The 20,045-nt window shown below is 38.6% G+C and overlaps 1 protein-coding gene across 3 annotated transcripts in view; it reads left to right on the top strand.

The window, feature by feature from the left end:
• The window catches only part of Ppp4r3a (protein phosphatase 4 regulatory subunit 3A), a 50,641-nt gene that overhangs the window by 15,402 nt on the left and 15,194 nt on the right, over positions 1–20,045 (top strand). For 2 of the 3 annotated variants that reach the window (XM_031357861.1, XM_031357860.1), the window contains exons 2-6: positions 4,270–4,325; positions 7,050–7,148; positions 14,330–14,947; positions 18,121–18,198; positions 18,304–18,420. In XM_031357861.1, coding sequence (XP_031213721.1) covers positions 4,270–4,325; positions 7,050–7,148; positions 14,330–14,947; positions 18,121–18,198; positions 18,304–18,420 — 968 coding nt within the window. Of the gene's footprint in view, positions 1–4,269; positions 4,326–5,643; positions 5,775–7,049; positions 7,149–14,329; positions 14,948–18,120; positions 18,199–18,303; positions 18,421–20,045 lie in introns of those variants that run through there. The other variant, XM_031357862.1, reaches the window with a different exon arrangement.

Genomic DNA, 20,045 nt, shown 5'->3' with positions numbered 1-20,045 from the left:
TAGTATGCAGTAAAGCCACAGTTTAATTTTCAGGGCACCCCAAGCTTGTAGCCATTACCACAATGTAATTTTAGAAAGAACATTTTTCTTAGTTCAGCTCTCTGCCTTTAGATGTAATGTATCTTCTGTGTGCTGAGGATTGAACCTAAGAGCCTCACATGATAGGCAAATGAGCCATATCCCTGGCCCTTAAAATAAACTTTATTTTTAAAAAAGAACAAGACTGAGTTGGTTGTGTTTGTTTGTTTGGTTTGGGTTTTTTGTTTGGATTTTTGGTTTTTTCATTGTTTTGTTGTTTTGTTTTAATTCTTGTGATTTTTCTAGAGTTAGATTGGTTTTTGTTTTGTTTTGTTTTCAGATGGTCTTGCTATGTAGCCCTGGCTGACTTCTAGCTCCCAACATGTAGGTGGATTGCTTTTGAGGGTTCAAGTTGTAATTCTTTTTTTTTTTTTAATGTGTAAGAGGTTTAATTTTGAGGGAGTAGGGGTAGTGGCACAGAAAGAGAGGAGAGAGAGAGAGAAGTTGTAATTCTTAATGGGTTTTGTTGAGCTGGATTTTTTTTTTAGATTTATTTTTAATATATCTAAGTGGGGTAGTATATGGACATGAATCTAGGTGCAGGCAGAGTCCTGAGGATGGCGATGGCTGTAAGCTGGCTGAGGTGGGTGCTAGGATTTGAACTCTGGTTCTCTGAATGAGCCATACAATCCTAATGTGGCAAGCCTTCTCTCTAGCCCCGTGTTTTCCCATAGAAATCATTTTAAATGTAATTACATATATATCCTCACTAATCCTTTAAAAGATAAGTTTAGCCTTTAAGTGCATGGCCTGAATATCATTTTAGTGGAAAGTAATAGAATGCAATTTTTGTTCTAGTAAACAAATTCAAAAAATACAAAAGTAGTTGACATAGGGCAAGGTGTATTTATTTCCACAGTACTAGGGATTGAACTTGCCCTTGTACATGCTAAGAATGTAGTGTACCACTATGCTGTGTCCTTTCTCACTGACACTACCATTTTCAGAAGTTCTAAACATTCTGCTAATTTGCCTGCATTTTTCTTGTGATGGATCATTAGCATAGGTCTTAATCAGTAAAACAAAAATCTGAAAATTGTGAATAGAGTTAAACGATTAATTTGATAAAAGTTGGGGGAAAGGAAGGTAATGAAAACCTTTTCTCTCCCTAAAGTGTAGTAATTCTTGCCTGAACCTCAGTAAACAGGAAGTTAGGAAGAGGCAAAAAGGAAAGAAGGCTTAAATGGGATTTGGTGGATGTGGGTAAACAAAAAAAATGTTCTTAGAGGATATGAACTTAAGATGGAGTCTTTTAGAGTGGTCCCTTAGCACTGTTCTGAGCAGACACTTATGAAGTGCATTTAGGATAAGGCCAAAGTGAATTTGGAAGTAGTAAGCACTGGCTCTTTGTCAGCTTTTGGAGTGCATGAAGAGCTGTAAAGTGTGATATGAGAAGGGAGGAAACAGCTGCAGAGAAAAACTGTTTATCAGTCCAAAACTTGTTTAGATAGTCTGTCTTCAGATAAACTAGAACTGGATGATATATGTAGTTCATTCTTTTTGTTTGTTTTTGTTTTTCGAGACAGGGTTTCTCTGTGTAGCCCTGGCTGTCCTAGAACTCACTCTGTAGACCAGGCTGGCCTCGGAACTCAGAAATCTGCCTGCCTCTGCCTCCCAAGTGCTGGGATTAAAGGCCACCACTGCCCAGCTAGAATTTCATTCTTAAAATATGCAGAGTGGAGAAGGTAGACATGGTGGGTGAGCATACTGAGCCATTCAACAGACCGAGGTTGGAGAATCAACCTCGATTCTCTTGATGTCTGTTACATAGTGAAAACACAACAAAAAACCCAGGAAGGATGGGAAATAGAAAATCAAGGCTTCTGAAGATGATCTATAAACTGTTCTCTCCTTCATATTTTGACTTTTACTCATGTAATTACTTATGTTTGATGTGAATTCTTTCAACCACAAAACCCCATTTCTTGTCTTGACACTGCTCACACTGTATTGAAAATACTTTGTAAGTCATACAGCATATCAGACATTATTAACCCCAGGTTATCTGAGGATTTTGGAAGCTCCAAACAAAATAATGGTATAGAAATCTGTTAGACTGCTTAAGATCAGTACATGTTATTTATTGAAATATTACTATGTTGTGTAAATATAATTAGTATAATTTTTGAAATTAATATCTAACTTCATACTTCTGGCTTGCTGTCTTATACTCTTCTATAAATTGTTAGATTAGTTGAGGGGCAGGGGATGTCTAGACAAGATTTTTGTGAGTATCCCTGGCTGTCTTGGAACTCATTCTGGCCTCTGACCTCCACTCTCCGTGTGCTGGGATTAAAGGTAAACACCACTACCCTGGCCAAATTGTTAGGTTTTTATTGCTTCCCAGTCTTCATGCTTCATATTATCACGTCTGTCTTGTAAAAACAAAAACAAAAAACAGAAACAAAGAAGACAAAAGTAAATTTGGCTAGGAGGCATATATATGCTTTGGACTTGAATTTACCTGTAGGCCCACCAAAACTCCCAAAAAGGCAGCTTTCTTGAGCTATAATTTACTGTATTTAAATTTCTTTATTGCATTCATTGTTTTGTTTGTGTATGTGAAAATATCTCTGTGCCAAGGTAGGCATGTAGAGATAGCTTTCAGAAATGGTTAGTTCCATAGTGGTTTTTGGGATCAAAATCAAGGCAGCAGGCTCTTGCAGAGAATACTTTTACCTGCTGAGCCATCATGTGACCAGCCCCAAATTACATTTCTTAAAAATTTGTTTTTTTTTTTTAAGATATTTTCTTTATTTACATGTCATATGATCCCTCCTTTCCCAGTTTCCCCTCTGAAACAAAGAAAAAATAAAACAAAAACAAAACAAAAACCCTGTTCCCTCTCCCCTTCCCCCTGCTCACCAACCTACCCTCCCCCACTTCCTTGCCCTGGCATTCCCCTACACTGGGGCATAGAACCTTCACGGGCCAAGGGCCTCTCCTCCCACTGATGACCGACTAGGCCATCCTCTGCTACATATGCTGCTGGAGCCATGAGTCCCACTATGTGTACTCTTTGGTTGGTGGTTTAGTCCCTGGGAGCTCTGAGGATACTAGTTAGTTCATATTGTTGTTTGTCCTAAGGGGCTGCAAACCCTCCAGCTTCTTGGGTCCTTTCTTTAGCTCCCTCATTGGGGACCCAGGGCTCAGTCCAATGGATGGCTGTGAACCTCCACATCTGTATTAGTAGGGCACTGGGAGAACTTCTCAGAAGACAGCGATATCAGGCTCCTGTCAGCCAGCACTTGCTGGCATCCCCAATAGTGTCTAGATTTGATGATTGAATATGGGAAGGATTCCCAGGTGGAGCAGTCTCTGGATTGTCCTTCCTTCAGTCTCTGCTCCATAGTTTTTATCTCTGCAACTCCTTCCATGGGTATTTTGTTCCCCCTTTTAAGAAGGAACAAAATATCCACACTTTGTCTTCCTTCTTGAGTTTCTTGTGGTTTGTGTATTGTACTTTGTGTATTCCGATCTCCTGGGCTAATATCCACTTATCAGAGAGTGCATACCATGTGTGTTTTTGTGATTGGGTTACCTCACTCAGGATAATGTTCTCCAGATCCATCCATTTCCCCAAGATTTTCATAAATTCATTGTTTTTAATAGCTGAGTATTACTCCGTTGTGTAGATATACCACATTTTCTGTATCCATTCCTCTGTTGAGGGACATCTGGGTTGTTTCCAGTTTCTGCCTATTATAAATAAGGCTGTTGTGAACATAGAGGAGCATGTGTCTTTATTGCATGTTGGAGCATCTTCTGGGTATATGCCCAGGAGTGGTATAGCTGGGTCCTCTGGTAGTACTATGTCCATTTTCCATAGGAACCGGCAAACTGATTTTCAGAATGGTTGTACCAGCTTGCAGTTCCACCAGCAGTGAAAGTGTTCCTCTTTCTCCACAACCTCTCCAGCATCTGCTGTCACCTGAGTTTTTTATGCTAACCATTCTGACTGATGTGAGGTGGAATCTCAGGGTTGTTTTGATTTGCATTTCCCTGATGACTAAGGATATTGAACATTTCTTTAGGTGCTTCCCAGCCATTCGGTATTTGTCAGTTGAGAATTCTTAAAAATGTGTTCCTTAACTTAAGGTTTACATGAAACTGACTGAGAAAATAGGCATAAGTACATATAAGGAAATCTAATTTTCTGTTTTGCAATAACAAATTTTTCCTGTTTTATAGGTTCTCTTCTTCTCGAGTCCAAAATAAATCCTAATACTGCATACCAGAAACAACAGGTAAAAAAAAAAAGTTATGCTGTTGTGTTTTGTGTGTTATCTTTTCAATCTGGTGAATAGGTTTATCATTGGATTCCTTACATACAGTAAAATATGAATAGGTTATATAACATTTTGCCAGTGTTACTGTTCAAAAATATGTGTGTGTCTGCCTGTCTTTTACCTGTGGAGGTTAGAACACAACTTGAGGAAGCTGATTCTCTATTGTGGGTATTAGACTTGGGTGTCAAGTTTGATGGCAGCCATCATTATATACTGAACCTTTTTGCATGCACAGATTTTACCAGTCTGTTAATGGCTAAAAGATGTTGTTTGTTTTTTGTTGTTTTGTTTTATGTATATGGGTATTTTACCTGCACGCATATATATATATATATATCACATGTAGCATGACTGGTGCCCTCAGGAATCGGTTATCAGTCAGAAGAGGGTATTAGCTCCCCTTTGGGTTAGTTGTAAGCTGCCATGTGGATGCTAGGAACTGAACTCAGATTCTCTGCAAGAGCAGCAAATACTCTTAACCACTGAGCTATCTCTGTAGCCTTGGTTTATTTTGTATTTTCATTTCTTTTCTTCTGATAAAAGAACTATGCCTCTTGCAGGCTGACAAGCATGTGCTCACTTGACTGAATCACCAACCACTATTTTCTGTAGATCTGCATGCATGCATGTGTGCGTGCGTGTATTCAGGTACCTGCAGAGCTAGAAAGTAGTTTTGGATCTCTTGGATTTGCAGGTGTTTGTGAGATGCCTGATGGTGTCCTCATGGTGGAGCAATAATTGCTCTTAGTCACTGAGCCATTTCTTCAGGCCCTTTTTAGGTTACTATTTTGGGGGCATCCCCCATTCTTTGAATTTACTTGATTTACTTTGTGTGAGAGTATGGGTACCAGCACATGTAGACATTAAGGGACAACCTCAGGCGTCAGTCTATTCTTTCTGCCTTAGGCTTTGGGGGCATTGTCATACTTGCAACTAAGCGCCTTTACTCATTTAGCCCCTCTCCCCAGTTCTTAGCCACATTTTAAAGAAAGAAGAAAAAGGCTGTATTAAACTGAGTTCACATTCCAGACATTCTAGCAACGCATGGTTCTTTATAATGAAAGTAACAGTGTCTTCGTTTTACCTGAGGAAAGAGTGACTATTGGTGTAACACTCAGCCACCAACACCGCCATGTGGGGACCATTGTGTAACAGTCAAACACCAACACAGCCATGTGGTGACCATTGGTGTAACAATCAACCACTAACACAGCCATGAGGTTGGCGTTCTCCTCTGTGCTGTCATAGATGATTCTGCAGACAGAATGTTAGCATGTCCTCTAGAACAGTGTTTTATAGAGGAGTCTGTTGCCAACTCAGTAGGACCTTAGAGGAGAGCTGTTAAAAAATTTTGAAAATAGCTTCAGTTTGAATCTGTACTCTTTCTCATTTCCTTCTAACAAAAAGGTAAATTCTTCATATAGAACATATAGGTATTATTTTGAAGTATTTTGCATATACAAATAGTGTTCCACAAAGCCATTGGCATCAAGAACATAAATTTTTACAATTCAAGATGTTGGGAAGAGCAGGTAGGTGCTGTAGAGAATTCAGGGACAGGAACCACTGAGACCTACTATCCTCAATCCCACTTTTAGACTAGAAACTTGGCAGGAATGTTCCTGAGCTACATGAGGGGGATATGGGGATGTTGAAAAGGACTGTGGACTTAGTGAGACTTACAAATGCCTCCCTTCAGCAGGTTGGGGCAACTGCATACCAGAAGCAGAGATTACCCACTGGAGGCTTCTAGGGTTGAGAAGGGTTTCATGGATCCCTAGGGAGAACTCAGCCTTTGGGTAGAGGCTGGCCCAGATTATAGGACTTCCCTGAGCCCAGGCTATTGCTGATACAGGCAGATCTAGGATCTCCAGCTCCAGAAACTATTCAGTTGCCATCTGATGTATACATCCTTAAGAACCCACAATTTATTGCTCCTTCAGGTCGAGCCTAGCAGCTAGAACCACTCAAGCCTCATAGTGAAAGGAGTTCGTTCCTCTGAAAGTTTCTCCTGTTTACAATGCTAATTATTCATTTCTGACCTTGTTGTGGGCACACAGGTTCCCTGGACCTTTGCGTCGAGACTCCTTTTTACTTTGATGTTAGCCTGGTTATGAGCCCACCCACCCCACCCCACCCCCTTTTTTTAGAATACAAAATTCTGAACTAGGTACAGAAACAATGAGACTATAAAATACACTGGGGGCTGGAAAGATGATGGCTCAGCAGTTAAAAGCATAGGCTGCTCTTGTAAAGGACCTGGATTTGATTCCTATCACCCACATGGCAGCCATCTATAACCCCAGCTTCAGGGGACTGAACTTCTGGACTCCATAGGTGTTGCACACAAACAATAGCAATGTGATGCATGAAGATGGTCTTGGAAGAATGGTTTAGGGGAAGTTGTTTGTTTGTTTTTTAGTATGTAAGTAGTATGTATACATTTTATTTACAGTGTTTTTCATATATTGGCCAAACTTATTTTTAAAACATTGTTTCACTTGTGTAGAATTGACAGAATGAATTGTAAAACAGCATTGATAATTACCAGTAGAAGTGTTGGAAATGTAAAAAATGGTGTCCTGAATTTCTATTGCCTGTTACTTTATTCATTTGCTATATACCTTGAAGGGTTTGTGGTAACACATGTAGTCATTCAGACTTTTTTTTTTTTATTCAAAGGACACTCTGATTGTGTGGTCTGAAGCAGAAAATTATGACTTGGCCCTTAGCTTTCAAGAAAAAGCTGGATGCGATGAAATTTGGGAGAAAATATGTCAGGTAATTATGAACATAGAGAAAAAGTACAGTGTTTTAATAAGTTTTCATTCAGCATACAAAATAGTGGGTTTTATGATTATATTTAAATATAAATACATGGTTGTACATTGTTCACTCTCCATTGTTGCCTTTTCTCCCTCTCCCACCCCCACCCCACCCCCTGCCATGGTTCAAGTAGTCCTGCTTTTGTTACTACATGTTAAGGCTAGATTCTGCCTATGAAAGAAAACACATAGTTTATCTTTCTTCTTCTCCATTACCTAACTGTTGCTTCCCCCTTTAAGATCTTTAAAGAGAGATGGCTCAGTGGGTAAGAGCACTGACTGCTCTTCCAAAGGTCCTAAGTTCAAATCCCAGCAACCAGATGGTGGATGTAACAAGATCTGACCCTCTTCTGGAGTGTCTGAAGACAGCCACAGTGTACTTATATATAATAAATAAATAAATCTAAAAAACCAATCAAGATATCTGTCATCGGGATGCACTTATCCAGAGCATAGTAGCCCCTGTGCTAAGGATAAACTAGGACAAAGGGGGGAGATGCCTAGTTGAGAGATGTGGGGCGTGAGAGAGAGGCAAGCTAGGCTCAGCAGATCCTGAAGGCAGGAACAGCACAGTCTGCAGACACTAGACACGGGGTGGAAGGCAGAGAGGGAGCCAAGGATGACTCAAGTTTTGGCCTGAGCAAGAGGAAGGATGTCAGTAGAGCTGACAACTACAAGAAGAGCAAACTTGCTGGGCGTGGTAGCACATGCTCAGGAGGCAGAGGCAGAGGCAGGCAGATCTAAGTTCAAGGCCAGCCAGGGTTATACAGAGAAACCCTGTTTCAAAAAAGAAAAGAAAACCAAATTCTTCTTACCCAATTGATAAAGAGAGCCTATTCTATATTCATGTCCTATTTATGTCTCCCTATAAAAAGAAACAATTGTGTCTGTCTGGCCTAATGATGGTTTCTAGTCCATCCATTTTCTTGCAAATGACATTTTATTCTTTACAACTGAATAAAACTCCTTAAGTATATATACCATATTTGCACTATCCACCCACCTGGTGATGTGCTTCTGGGCCTGGCTCCTTATCTTAGCTATTAAATAGTATAGTGAAGGTAGACTTGCAAGTATCTGTGATATATTGACTTAAAGTCTTTCAAATGTTTATTTAGAGGTATTAAAACTCCCATCATGTGGTGGTTCTATTTTTTGGTTTTGTTTTTTTGTTTTGTTTTAAGAACCTCTGTACAAATTTCCATAACGACTGCAATTAATTTATGTTCCCACCAGCAGTGTTTCTTGTATATCTTTGTCACCATGTGCTGTTGTTTTCTTCATGGAGGCCATTCTGATAGATACAAGATGAAATCTTGCTGGGCGGTGGTGGTGCACGCCTTTAATCCGAGCACTTGGGAGGCAGAGGCAGGCAGATTTCTGAGTTTGGAATTTCTGTGGGCCTGGTCTACAGAGTGAGTTCCAGGACAGCCAGAGCTACACAGAGAAACCCTGTCTCAAAAAACCAAAAACAAAAAAGAACCAAGATGAAATCTTATAATTTTGATTTGTGTTCTCTTAGTGACTGATAATATTTAACATTCATTTTATTTAACTCATGAATAAAATTGTATGTAATTATGGTACACAGTGTGGTGTGTACGCTATGCCATGGCTAAATTCAACCGGTTAACTTGTATTTCTTACCATGTTTGTGGGGAGAACAATCACAATTTTTAAAACACATTGTTTTAAACACATTGTTACCAACTACAATCAGCATGCCCTCATTAGACCTCAAGACATTAAGGGACCCATTCCTCTTGTCCAACTGCAGCTTTGTATCTTTAAACCAATGATATCCCCATCCTAAACAACCCCACATCTAGCCTCTGATAAATATAATTTTGCAGTGCTTTTAAAGCTCATCTTTTTCTGAATTCCCCATATAGGTGAGGTCCTCTGGTGTTTGTCTTTTATGCTTGGCTTATTTTATCTAGCATAACTTCTCTCCAGGTATACGCATGTTATTGGAAATGGCATAGTTTTCTTCTTTTAACACTCAGTTCTAGAGCATGTTTAACTTTTCTCATTTATTGGCTACTTACATTCTTTTGTGAACTGTCTTTCTCTTAATTTGCCCATTGATTTGATTGATTACTTTGATTGATTTGGGGGGTGTCATTGTTGTGGCTTTAATTTTATTTTATGTGCATTAGTGTTGTGTCTGCATTCATGTCTTTGTAAGGGTGTTAGATCCCCTAGAGTTACAGACAGTTGAGTTGTCATGTGGTTGCTGGGAATTGAACCTGGGTCCTTTAGAAAAGCAGCCAATACTCTAAACTGCTGAGACATCTCTCCAGCCCTTTATTGATTTGTTTCTGAGGAATGAAAACTAGACTGCTGTTTCCCACCTCATACAAAGTTCAGTTTCAATTGGATCAAAGCTTTAATGTAAGACTTGGAGGGAAAGTATGTTAGAGATACAGAATAAGTAGTCCTTCTGAGATATCTAACAGTGCAGGAGATTAACCCTGAACAGAAAGGAGACAGCCTAGAGAATGGGAAGGACCTTATTAGCACACACTTTGTAAGGAATTAGCATCTGACACTTTACTTCTTCTAATGCTTTCAACTAATGTCCAAAATTTTAAATAAAATAAAATTCAGATTTCTTAAATTCTGCAGTCTCAGTGAGAAGCTGAGACTAAAGCTAGGGATGGTACAGATGTCTATAATTACAACACTCAAGAGGAGTGAGGTAAGAGAATCATAAATTCAGGGCAAGTGTGGACTAAGAAGTTTTTTTGGTTTTTTTTTCTTTGTGTGTTTGTTTAGTTGGTTTTTTGTTTTTTTGGTTTTAATTTTTAAAAAAGGAGAAAAAGAACTTAACATTTATTTTAGAATGTCTTTTCTGTTTTAAGTTTTTCTTTGTTTTCTGTCCAGCAGCTATTTTCATAGCACATGACTATTGCCCTGTAAAGCTGTTTCATAGAAAAGGGGAGATCTTTGGGTTTAGGTAATTAAAATAGTATCCTTTACACCAGCAGTATCTTGTTCTCCTCTGTCTTTCTGAGTTGAATGGTCTCCTATTAAGCCAGTATTTAATGTAGTCCTGGATTCAGTTTATCTATCCTGCTTGGCTCATCCTAATATTGTCTCATCTTTACTGTGCCTTTCATTAGTCTTGTTAAAACAGAGTATCATATAGCTTAGGCTGGTCCTGAGCTTGCCTGTGTAGCTGAGGATGATTTCAGACTAATGATGCAAAAGGTGGGTACTTTCCTTTACCTCCTGAGTTCTGGGATGACACATGTAAGCTACCATACCTGAGTTTTATTACTCTATATTAAGGATTAAACTCAAAGCCTCATGCATGCTAAGCAAGTGCTCTTTCATCTAGGTTACATTCTGAATCTATTCCCTGTTGTTTTTAAGATTTATTTTTATATGTATGCTTGTGTGTCTGAGAGTGTTTATGTTTTTGTGTGCTAGTGTCAGGGCAGAAGAGAGTGTTGATCCCTTTGGAACTGGAGTTACAGATATTTGGGAGCTACCTAACCTGGCTGTTGGGATCTGAATCAGGGTGATAGAACAGCAAGATGGTAATTGCTGAGCCATCTTTCCAGCTTATGTTTTGGTTTGGGGGGTATTTTGTTTTGTTTTGTTTGTTTGTTTTCGAGACAGGGTCATAGCCCAGACAGACTTTGAATTTGTTAGGTAGCTAAGGCCTTAAAGACCTTAAACACTTTCTTTTTTTTTTTCTTTTTTTTTTCTTTTTTTTTTTTGGTTTTCTTCGAGACAGGGCTTCCGTGTAGCCCTGGCTGTCCTGGAACTCATTCTGTAGACCAGGCTGGCCTGGAACTCAGAAATCCACCTGCATCTGCCTCCCAAGTGCTCAGATTAAAGGCATGCACCACCACCACCCGGCCTTTTTTTTTCGAGACAGGGTTTCTCTGTGTAGCCTTGGCTGTCCTGGAACTCACTCTGTAGACCAGGCTGGCCTCGAACTCAGAAATCCGCCTGCCTCTGCCTCCCAAGTGCTAGAATTAAAGGCGTGTGCCACCACTGCCCGGCCTTAAACACCTTCTCTTACCCTGCCTCCACTCTTAAATGCTTGGTTTAGAGGCATGTATCACTGTGTCCAGCTTCCTTAGTCTTTGATGTCATGTGGTGGTGTTGTTTTAACTTATCTTCTTTTGCAACACAAATAATATACATTATTTATATGATTTCTTTATAATAACTTTGCTAAGTGCTTTATATATGTTTTATTTTTTAGTTTTTCTTTCCAACTTCATACAGCTTATATTCAAATTGTCATTTCTTGCCAGGTATGGTAGCTCATTTTAATCCCAGCATGTGAAGGCGATGGCAAGAGATCAGTAGGAATTCTAAGCTAAACTTACCTACATAAAGAGTTCTGGGGTCTGTCTGGGATACAAAGTAAGACCCTACCTTAAGAAAATATCCATCAAGTATCATTTCTTGGTTACTTTTTTTTTTTCTGAGACAGGGTTTTTCTGTATAGCCCTGGCTGTCCTGGAATTCCCTCTGTAGACTACACTGGCTTTGAATTCAAGAGATATGCCCTCCTCTGCTTCCCAAGTGTGGAGATTAAAGGCGTGTGCCACCACAGCCCAGCCCCAGTTACTTCTATTTTGTGGGTTCTGACTTTAATAGTTTTCTAGATCCCATGTTTCTCTTTCTTGGAGCCCTTTCATCATTTTTTTTATGTTAAAATAGCAAAAAATGTTCCTATTTTCAAGTATCTACTTTCTAGCAATTACTAGAGTTCAAGAGTTCATTTTTGTCTCAATTTTGGTTTATGAATAAAAGAAAATCTTTTTTTTTTTTTTTTGGTTGATAAAGACCTAGTGTGGGGATTAGAGACCTAAAGCTATAGTGAAAACTTGTGTAACTAACAACATAGAATCAATTTGAAAATATTCCTGGTAGAAATTGAATGTGTCTGCCATTCTTTCAGTAGTGCAACCCAACTGGTTTAAAGTCAAGGTCATATCACATTTCAAGGCATCAGTCATCAAAATCTCTCTATCAGTGTATATGCTCATGCGAGCATGTGCATATGTATGTCTTGTCCTTGTGTTCCCCACCACCACCGGGGTCTTGCTTTGTAGCCTTGGCTAACCTGCAAGTCAGTATGAAGACCTTGAATTCACAGATCTGTTTGTCTTCCAAGTGCTGGGACTAAAGGCTTATTCTGTGTCTCCTGTTAAGTAATTTTGTATAGGACCTAATTTTTCCATTCCTTTACCACTCTGCTTGACCTACTGGGCTGATCTAATAGTGTTCTAAATACTCGGCAAAATTTATTTTATTTCACTATCTTTAAGCTTAAATTGTGTTTAACTGTAAAGACTTCTAAGTCCCCTTTTCTTTTTAAATTAGCATATATTAGTTATGTATGATGGGATTCGTTGTGACATTTTTAGACATGTACACAATTGTTACTCACCACCTTCCTTTACCCTCTTTTTCCCCACTCTCACTAAGACCTTTTCTCTTCTCTATGAACCTCTCTTCTACTTCAGTGATGTCTGTGTGTCCTTTCAGTTTATCCATCTGTCCAACTATCTCAGTGAGTTTCGCTAAGGTTGTTTGTTATAAGAGCACGAATATCATACACCACTGAAGGAAATGCCTCTCTCCACATCCCTCATTGTCCATTAGCTGTGTATGAATGCCCAGGGTGGGTGGGAGTGATGGGGCCCCATAGTCCCCCCCACACCCACCCCCCGTTTCCAAGTAATCTTAGCTGCTATGAGTTCGAGAATGCTGTGGTATTCCCAGAAGACAGGTCGACAGTACTACATTTCCACCCTCTGGCTTTTATATTCTTTCTATTCCTTCTCCAGTGATATTTTCTGAATCACCCTTTGGAGAGATGTCCAATTTATGGTTGAACATTAACTGTCATTGTGACTACTACAAAAAACAAGCTTCTCTCACCAGAGTTGACAGCAATATTGATATGTGAACAATAATCATGTCGGTTTACCAAGACAACTGTTAGTTGTACTTGGGCCTGTGATCTCCCTAGCCATGACTTTTGACCAGATTTATAATACCAGATATGAATTCTGTTCATTGGATTGGGCATCAGATCTAATCAAAATGCAATTGTTATCCCCAGAACAGATGTGCCACTATTTAGCTCATCTTGCCTGGTAACTTAGTGTTGGAATGAGTTGCATAGAAAGTGAAACTGTTGGGTGCTAAGTGTTCCACAGCAGCACACAACCAGTTCCTGCTGACTTCTCTGTGTCTGGCAACCAACATGTGTGGCCACGTGTCTTCAGCAGTAGGGTCTTAACTACTTGTTTTTAAGTCTCTCTCTTTTTTAAAGATTTATGTATGTATGTATGTATGTATGTATTTATAGTACACTTATAGCTGTCTTCAGACACACCAGATGAGGCATCAGATCTCATTACGGGTGGTTGCTGGGATTTGAACTCAGGACCTTCGGAAGAGCACTAAGCCATCTCTCCAGCTCTTTTAGTCTCTCTTATATTTAGAACTTCTACAGTGATATAATGTTGGGATTTATAACAAAGGCTTCTGGAGAATTATGAAGTTTACACATTTGTATATATGGAAAAGAGAAAATGTTTTCATTGCTTGCTTATTTAGCTTTCAACAGATATTCTACCCATACAGATTTTACTTACTGTATATGTGGCTTTGTTATTATAGGTACAGTGTCTCTAACCAGCTTTCCTTATCATATGGCTACTACCTAGCATTTATGAGTTTTACTTACATATTGCATTTATCCAATATATGGCACACTGCTAGGAATGTTTTCTGGACCTTCCCTAGTTACAACAGGCATGGGACAGAAGACTGTCTGGATGCTTTGATTCTAGTACTCTGTGTGTAGATCTTGAAGTGACTGATGACAATCTCAGTTTAGGCTGTTTTAGATACTTGCTCCTCACGCTTGTATTTTAGGAGGTTCAACTTTCAGTTTTCATAAACATGAAAACATATCATTAGGAGAATTACAGCATAGTAGACAGTTGAATCAAGTTTGAGAAAAGATAGTTAAAAATTGAAATTTGTTTATTACAGTTTGGGGGGGTTGTTTTTAATAGTGTGTCCTATTTATTAAAGGCTATTATTTAAGATTTACTATTTGAATTTTCTTAGCTATCACAAAATCTTTTATAGGTTCAAGGAAAGGACCCTTCAGTGGACATCACTCAGGACCTGGTAGATGAATCTGAAGAGGAGCGATTTGATGATATGTCCTCACCAGGTTTAGAATTGCCATCCTGTGAATTAAGTCGACTTGAGGAAATTGCAGAGCTTGTGGCATCATCTTTACCTTCCCCCCTCCGGCGTGAGAAACTCGCACTAGCACTGGAAAATGAGGGTTATATTAAAAAGCTTTTAGAGCTTTTTCATGTATGTGAGGATTTGGAAAACATTGAAGGACTGCACCACTTATATGAAATTATCAAAGGGATCTTCCTCTTGAATCGAACTGCTCTTTTTGAAGTTATGTTCTCTGAGGAATGTATAATGGACGTCATTGGATGCTTGGAATATGACCCAACTTTATCACAACCACGAAAACACAGGGAATTTTTAACAAAAACAGCCAAGTTTAAAGAAGTAATTCCCATATCAGATCCCGAGCTGAAACAAAAAATTCATCAGACATACAGAGTTCAGTATATACAAGATATGGTTCTCCCTACCCCTTCAGTCTTTGAAGAAAACATGTTATCAACACTTCACTCCTTTATCTTTTTCAACAAGGTAGAAATTGTTGGTATGTTGCAGGTAAGTTGGGTCATTATCCATTCCCTGTCCTCTGTCTGTCCCTCCCCTACTTATAAAAAGGTACCTGCTTTAATTGATAACATCTAAAATGCTTAATGCTCTAAGCAAAAAAAAAAAAAAACTTAAATCATTGCATTGAAACTTAATCTTGTGATATTATGGCAAATATTTTGATAATATTAATTTGCATTATGATAAATAATACTCTTCAGACCTCATGGTGGTTGTCTGCTGGACTGGGATTGCAAGAGTGATAGTACTTGCTTAACATGCACTGGAAGTCTAAACTTAGTCTCAGACATAAATTACAAAGGGAACAATTTATGGGAATAACTAAATGATGAAGCTAGAGACATAAGAACATATACTGTTCTTACAGAGAACTGGAGTTTGGTCCTATTACCCATATCAGGTACCTGTAACCACATGTGCAGTTTTATAATAGTTGAGAGTATTGGAGTAGTTGAGAGTTGGCAGTTTGGATTCTACTTAGTTGTTACCCAGTAGCTGCTATGTGATTTGAATAGCTATTTAACTTCTTGAGTTTCACGTCTGAAAACGTGAATGGTCATATTAGTACCATAGGATACTATGAAGTGTCTGAAGATCAAGTGAAACTATAAAGTGTTAAATTTTTTGTAAAACTCTATTAATGATTGATTTGAATGTGAACTATGTTACATAGTATTTGACAAAATGTTAGTCTATTCTAACTGAATTATAGAACTTTTCTATTTCATGTGGGTGTGCTGTAATATTTGTACATGTGTTTACCGGTAGACATAACATTTGTATACATGGAGGCCAGAGGGTGCCCTCTCTGGATGTGTCCTTATTTGTCCCTGTTTCTAACCCTACTCATTGGGGGCTGATAGTGTATACAAGACTATTCCCAACTTGTTGCCCAGGTGCTAGGATCTCAAGTTCTCATAGTTGCACATCAAGCTCTCTTAAACACTGAGCTTTCTCTCCAGCCCCTGAAGTATAATTTTCCCTACCAGTCTTTTTTCCATGTGTACAGATACAGACAAAGTTACATACACACTTTACCGTCGACTAGTTTCTCTGTAATACCATTAAGTTTCTGATGCTACGCTGGGATGATGCCATTAGTTTTGACAAAAGAAAACATGATCAGAATCATATTTATGCCTGTTTATACTTTCCTAAAAGTAACCAGCTTTATAATCTAGTGTCATAGAGAAAGTGTTTGCTAAACATCTGCCATAGTGATTATACTAGTTATCACATACAATCAGCAAGGTGGCTCAGTACTGGAAGGAGAAATAACTTCTAAAAGTTAGTCTCTGCCTTCCATATGTGCTCTGTGGCATACCACTCCCCTTACTTCTAATGTATAGATAAATGTAATTTCTTTAAAAAAAAAACATACATACAGTGTAGTCTTCGTGTACTTATTACACTTTAGCTGGAGTGGTATTACATATACTCATAGCTAAGGAAATGGATTTAAATTATCAAAATCTAGATGAGAAAATGTAATGAGGAAAATACAGTTGGTACCAGAGCTGATCTGTATGGCCTGTTACTTTTTCAGAAAAATAATCCAGTGATAAAATCTTTTGAGACCTTTTCAAAATTAATATGTTAAATTAAATATTAATGTGAAAGACTATATATGTAATTATCTTCAAATAATAGGTTTTTTTTTAATTTTATCTTTTTATTTTATGTATATGAGTACACACTGTAACGTACAGATAGTTGTGAGCCTTCATCTGGTTGTTGGGAATTGATTTTTTAGGACCTCTCTCATTCCAGTCCGTCCTGCTTGCTCCAGTAGACACTGCTTGCTCAATCCCTGCTCGCTTCGGCCCAAAGATTTATTTATTATTATAAATAAGTACATTGTAGCTGTCTTCAGACACACCAGAAGAGGGCATCAGATCTCATTATGGGTGGTTGTGAGCCACCATGTGGTTGCTGGGATTTGAACTCAGGACCTTCGGAAGAGCAGGCGGTGTTCTTACCCACTGAGCCATCTCACCAGCCCTAGGTTTTTTTTAAGAGCTCTAATTTTAACATTTTAAAAACTTGAAGCTGGGCAGTGGTGGCGCCCCCCTTCAATCCCAGCACTTGGGATGCAGAGGCAGGCGGATTTCTGATTTCGAGGTTAGCTTGATCTACAAAGTGAGCTCCAGGACAGCCAGGGCTACACAGAGAAACCCTGTCTCGAGAAAACAAAACCAAAAAAAAAAAAAACTTGAATCATTTTCTGTGTCTTTGAAACTTGAAGAAAGTTTCATTTTCTTTTTCTTTTTTAAATTTATTTATTATTATAAATAAGTACACTGAAGCTGTCTTCAGACACACCAGAAGAGGGTGTTAGATCCCATGTGGTTGCTGGGATTTGAACTCAGGACCTTCAGAAGAGCAGTCAGTGCTCTTACCCACTGAGCCATCTCTCCAGCCAGAAAATGAAGTTTCATTTTCATCCTTACTGGAAGGAGGTTGTAGATCCTTAATCTTTACCGTTAGCTCATGAAAACTTGGAAAAAGGAGCTTGGCAAACACTGGCTTCATTTGTATGTGTTTGTTTTATTTGACTGTTTAAGACAGGATCTCACTGAAGCTCATTCTAGCTTCCAAGTTTCTAGCATTCCTCCATCCCCAACTTCACAGTGCTGTGATTTTAAAGTATTTGCCTCAAGGCCAAGCTTCATTACAACACAGCTATACTCATTCATTTGCATATTGCCTGACTATCTTCCTACAGTAATAGAGTAGGAGAAATCCCTGGCCTGCAGGGTATGAAACACTTTCTGGTTGGGTTAGGGAAAGATGTCTCATCAAAGTACAAAGGTAATCGTTCTGATAGAAATCTCCAGATTTATCTTTGTTTTTGGTTTGAGGCACAGTCTCACTATGTAGCTTCCTTGGCTGTCCTGGAACTCATTATGTAGACCAGGTAGGCTGGCTTGGAACCCATGGAGACCCACCTGCTTCTGCCTTCCTAGTACAGAAAATAAAGGTATGCACCCCCACGTTTGGCAGTATGTATACATACATATATACATACATGTATTTTTTTTTAATTTTTTTTCCTTTTTAAAAAAAACATCTTTGTTTTATCAGGCTAATTTATATCATGCTGAAATTGTATTTTATACAATCTTAACAGTAAGATACTTAAATTGTCATTTATTTCATAGGAAGACGAAAAATTTCTGACAGATTTGTTTGCACAACTAACAGATGAAGCAACAGATGAGGAAAAAAGACAAGAATTGGTAAGAAATCAGACAAATACTAGGAGGGCAAAGAAGTAAAGCAACCTCAGTCCTTTCCTAACTTTACATTAACCTTTTAACACTTGTCCTTTTTCCTAATTTCAGGTTAACTTTTTAAAAGAATTTTGTGCATTTTCTCAAACGCTACAACCCCAAAACAGAGATGCTTTTTTCAAGACGTTGTCAAATATGGGCATATTACCAGCTTTAGAAGTCATCCTTGTAAGTTTACTTCTCTTCAGTGAACCACCCATGCGAATCCATATCAAAGCAGGATGTGATGGCATACAGGTTTACTGTTTGAAATTACCATCACTTCCTCCTTTCCTCCTTCCCATGCACCGCCTTTCTCTCTTAAATTAATGGCCTTTTTAATAATTACATATATATAGCCAACTGTTTTTATATAAGTAAATTATTTGAGTGTAGCTGATATTTAGTACTAGCTATGTATTACATAAAGTTAAAGAAGCAATATACTCCAGTGTTTCAGTCCCCCGCATGTTTAATTAACAGATTGCTTGGATAAAATAATTTTGTGCTGGCTGAGGTGTTACACAGCTCTAATCTCAGGTAGAGGTTGGCAAATTTCTGAGATTGAGGCTGGCCTGTCCAGGCCACTGAGAGCCATATAGTGAGACCTTGTCATAGGTATATACATACATACATACATACATACATACATACATACATACATACAATAATTTATCACCTTTTTTTAAAAAAAGGTTTATTTATTATTATAGCTAAGTACACTGTAGCTGTCTTCAGACACACCAGAAGAGGACATCAGATATCATGGTTCACAACCATATACGGATGGTTGTGAACTACCATGTGGTTGCTCAGAACCTTCGGAAGAGCAGTCAGCCCCATCACCTCTTTAATAATTAGCTTTGTAGCCTATCAAATGAAATGTTAAAACAAAAGGCAAGACTGAACATCATAATTCATGCTCGTGCCTTTAAGTCAAATACTTCTGGCCTTTTTTCCTTTATATATATACATATACATATGAAATGCTTTTTTCCCTCCTTTCCCCCTTCCCTCCTTCCCTTTTCCCTCTTGCTCTTGCCTCGCTCACTCCAGCCCATAGGGTTTTTTTGTTTGTTTTTGTTTTTGTTTCTCATTATGGATGGTTGTTAGCCACCATGTGGTTGCTGGGATCTGAACTCATGACCACCAGAAGAGCAGTCAGCTCTCTTAACCGCTGAGCCATCTCACTAGCCCCAAGAAATGCTTTTAAATGTATCTTAAGGAGGCTGAGGAGATAGGTCAGATATATCTAAATATATAGTTATGTCTGTAATCCCAGAACTCATAATTAGATGGGCGTCTGAGACGGGATTGTCCAGAAGCTCACAGGACAGCTAGTCTTGACTATGCAGCACAGCAGTAGACAGCAGAGAGGCCTTGCCTCTTAAGTATTTATGCTGCCTGCCTCCCACCCCCAATAAAGTTTGTGTATGTATATTTATTAGTATGGTCAGACAAGACATTTGAGTTTGTTGAGGTCATAGCACTACTTGGTTATCAATCTTTACCTTCCATCCTATTAGAAATCTGTCTTGCTTTATGTTGCCATGGGCCACCTGCTATTCGGCAGGGACTTTCAGGGAGTCTTCTGCTTCGCCTCCATACGAGTGCTGAGGTTACAGTTTGGGCACTATCATCTCTGGCTGTATTTGGGTTCTTTTTTTTTTTTTTTTTTTTTTTTTTTTTTTTTTTTTTTTATTTACTTATTATATGTAAGTATACTGTAGCTGTCTTCAGACGCACCAGAAGAGGGCATCAGATCTCATTACGGGTGGTTGTGAGCCACCATGTGGTTGCTGGGATTTGAACTC

The sequence above is a fragment of the Mastomys coucha genome, unplaced genomic scaffold (assembly GCF_008632895.1).
Source record: "Mastomys coucha isolate ucsf_1 unplaced genomic scaffold, UCSF_Mcou_1 pScaffold6, whole genome shotgun sequence".
NCBI classification, from domain to species: Eukaryota; Metazoa; Chordata; class Mammalia; order Rodentia; family Muridae; genus Mastomys; species Mastomys coucha.
Note: the sequence above shows the minus strand (reverse complement) of the source record. Positions and strands in the feature narration are given on the sequence as shown.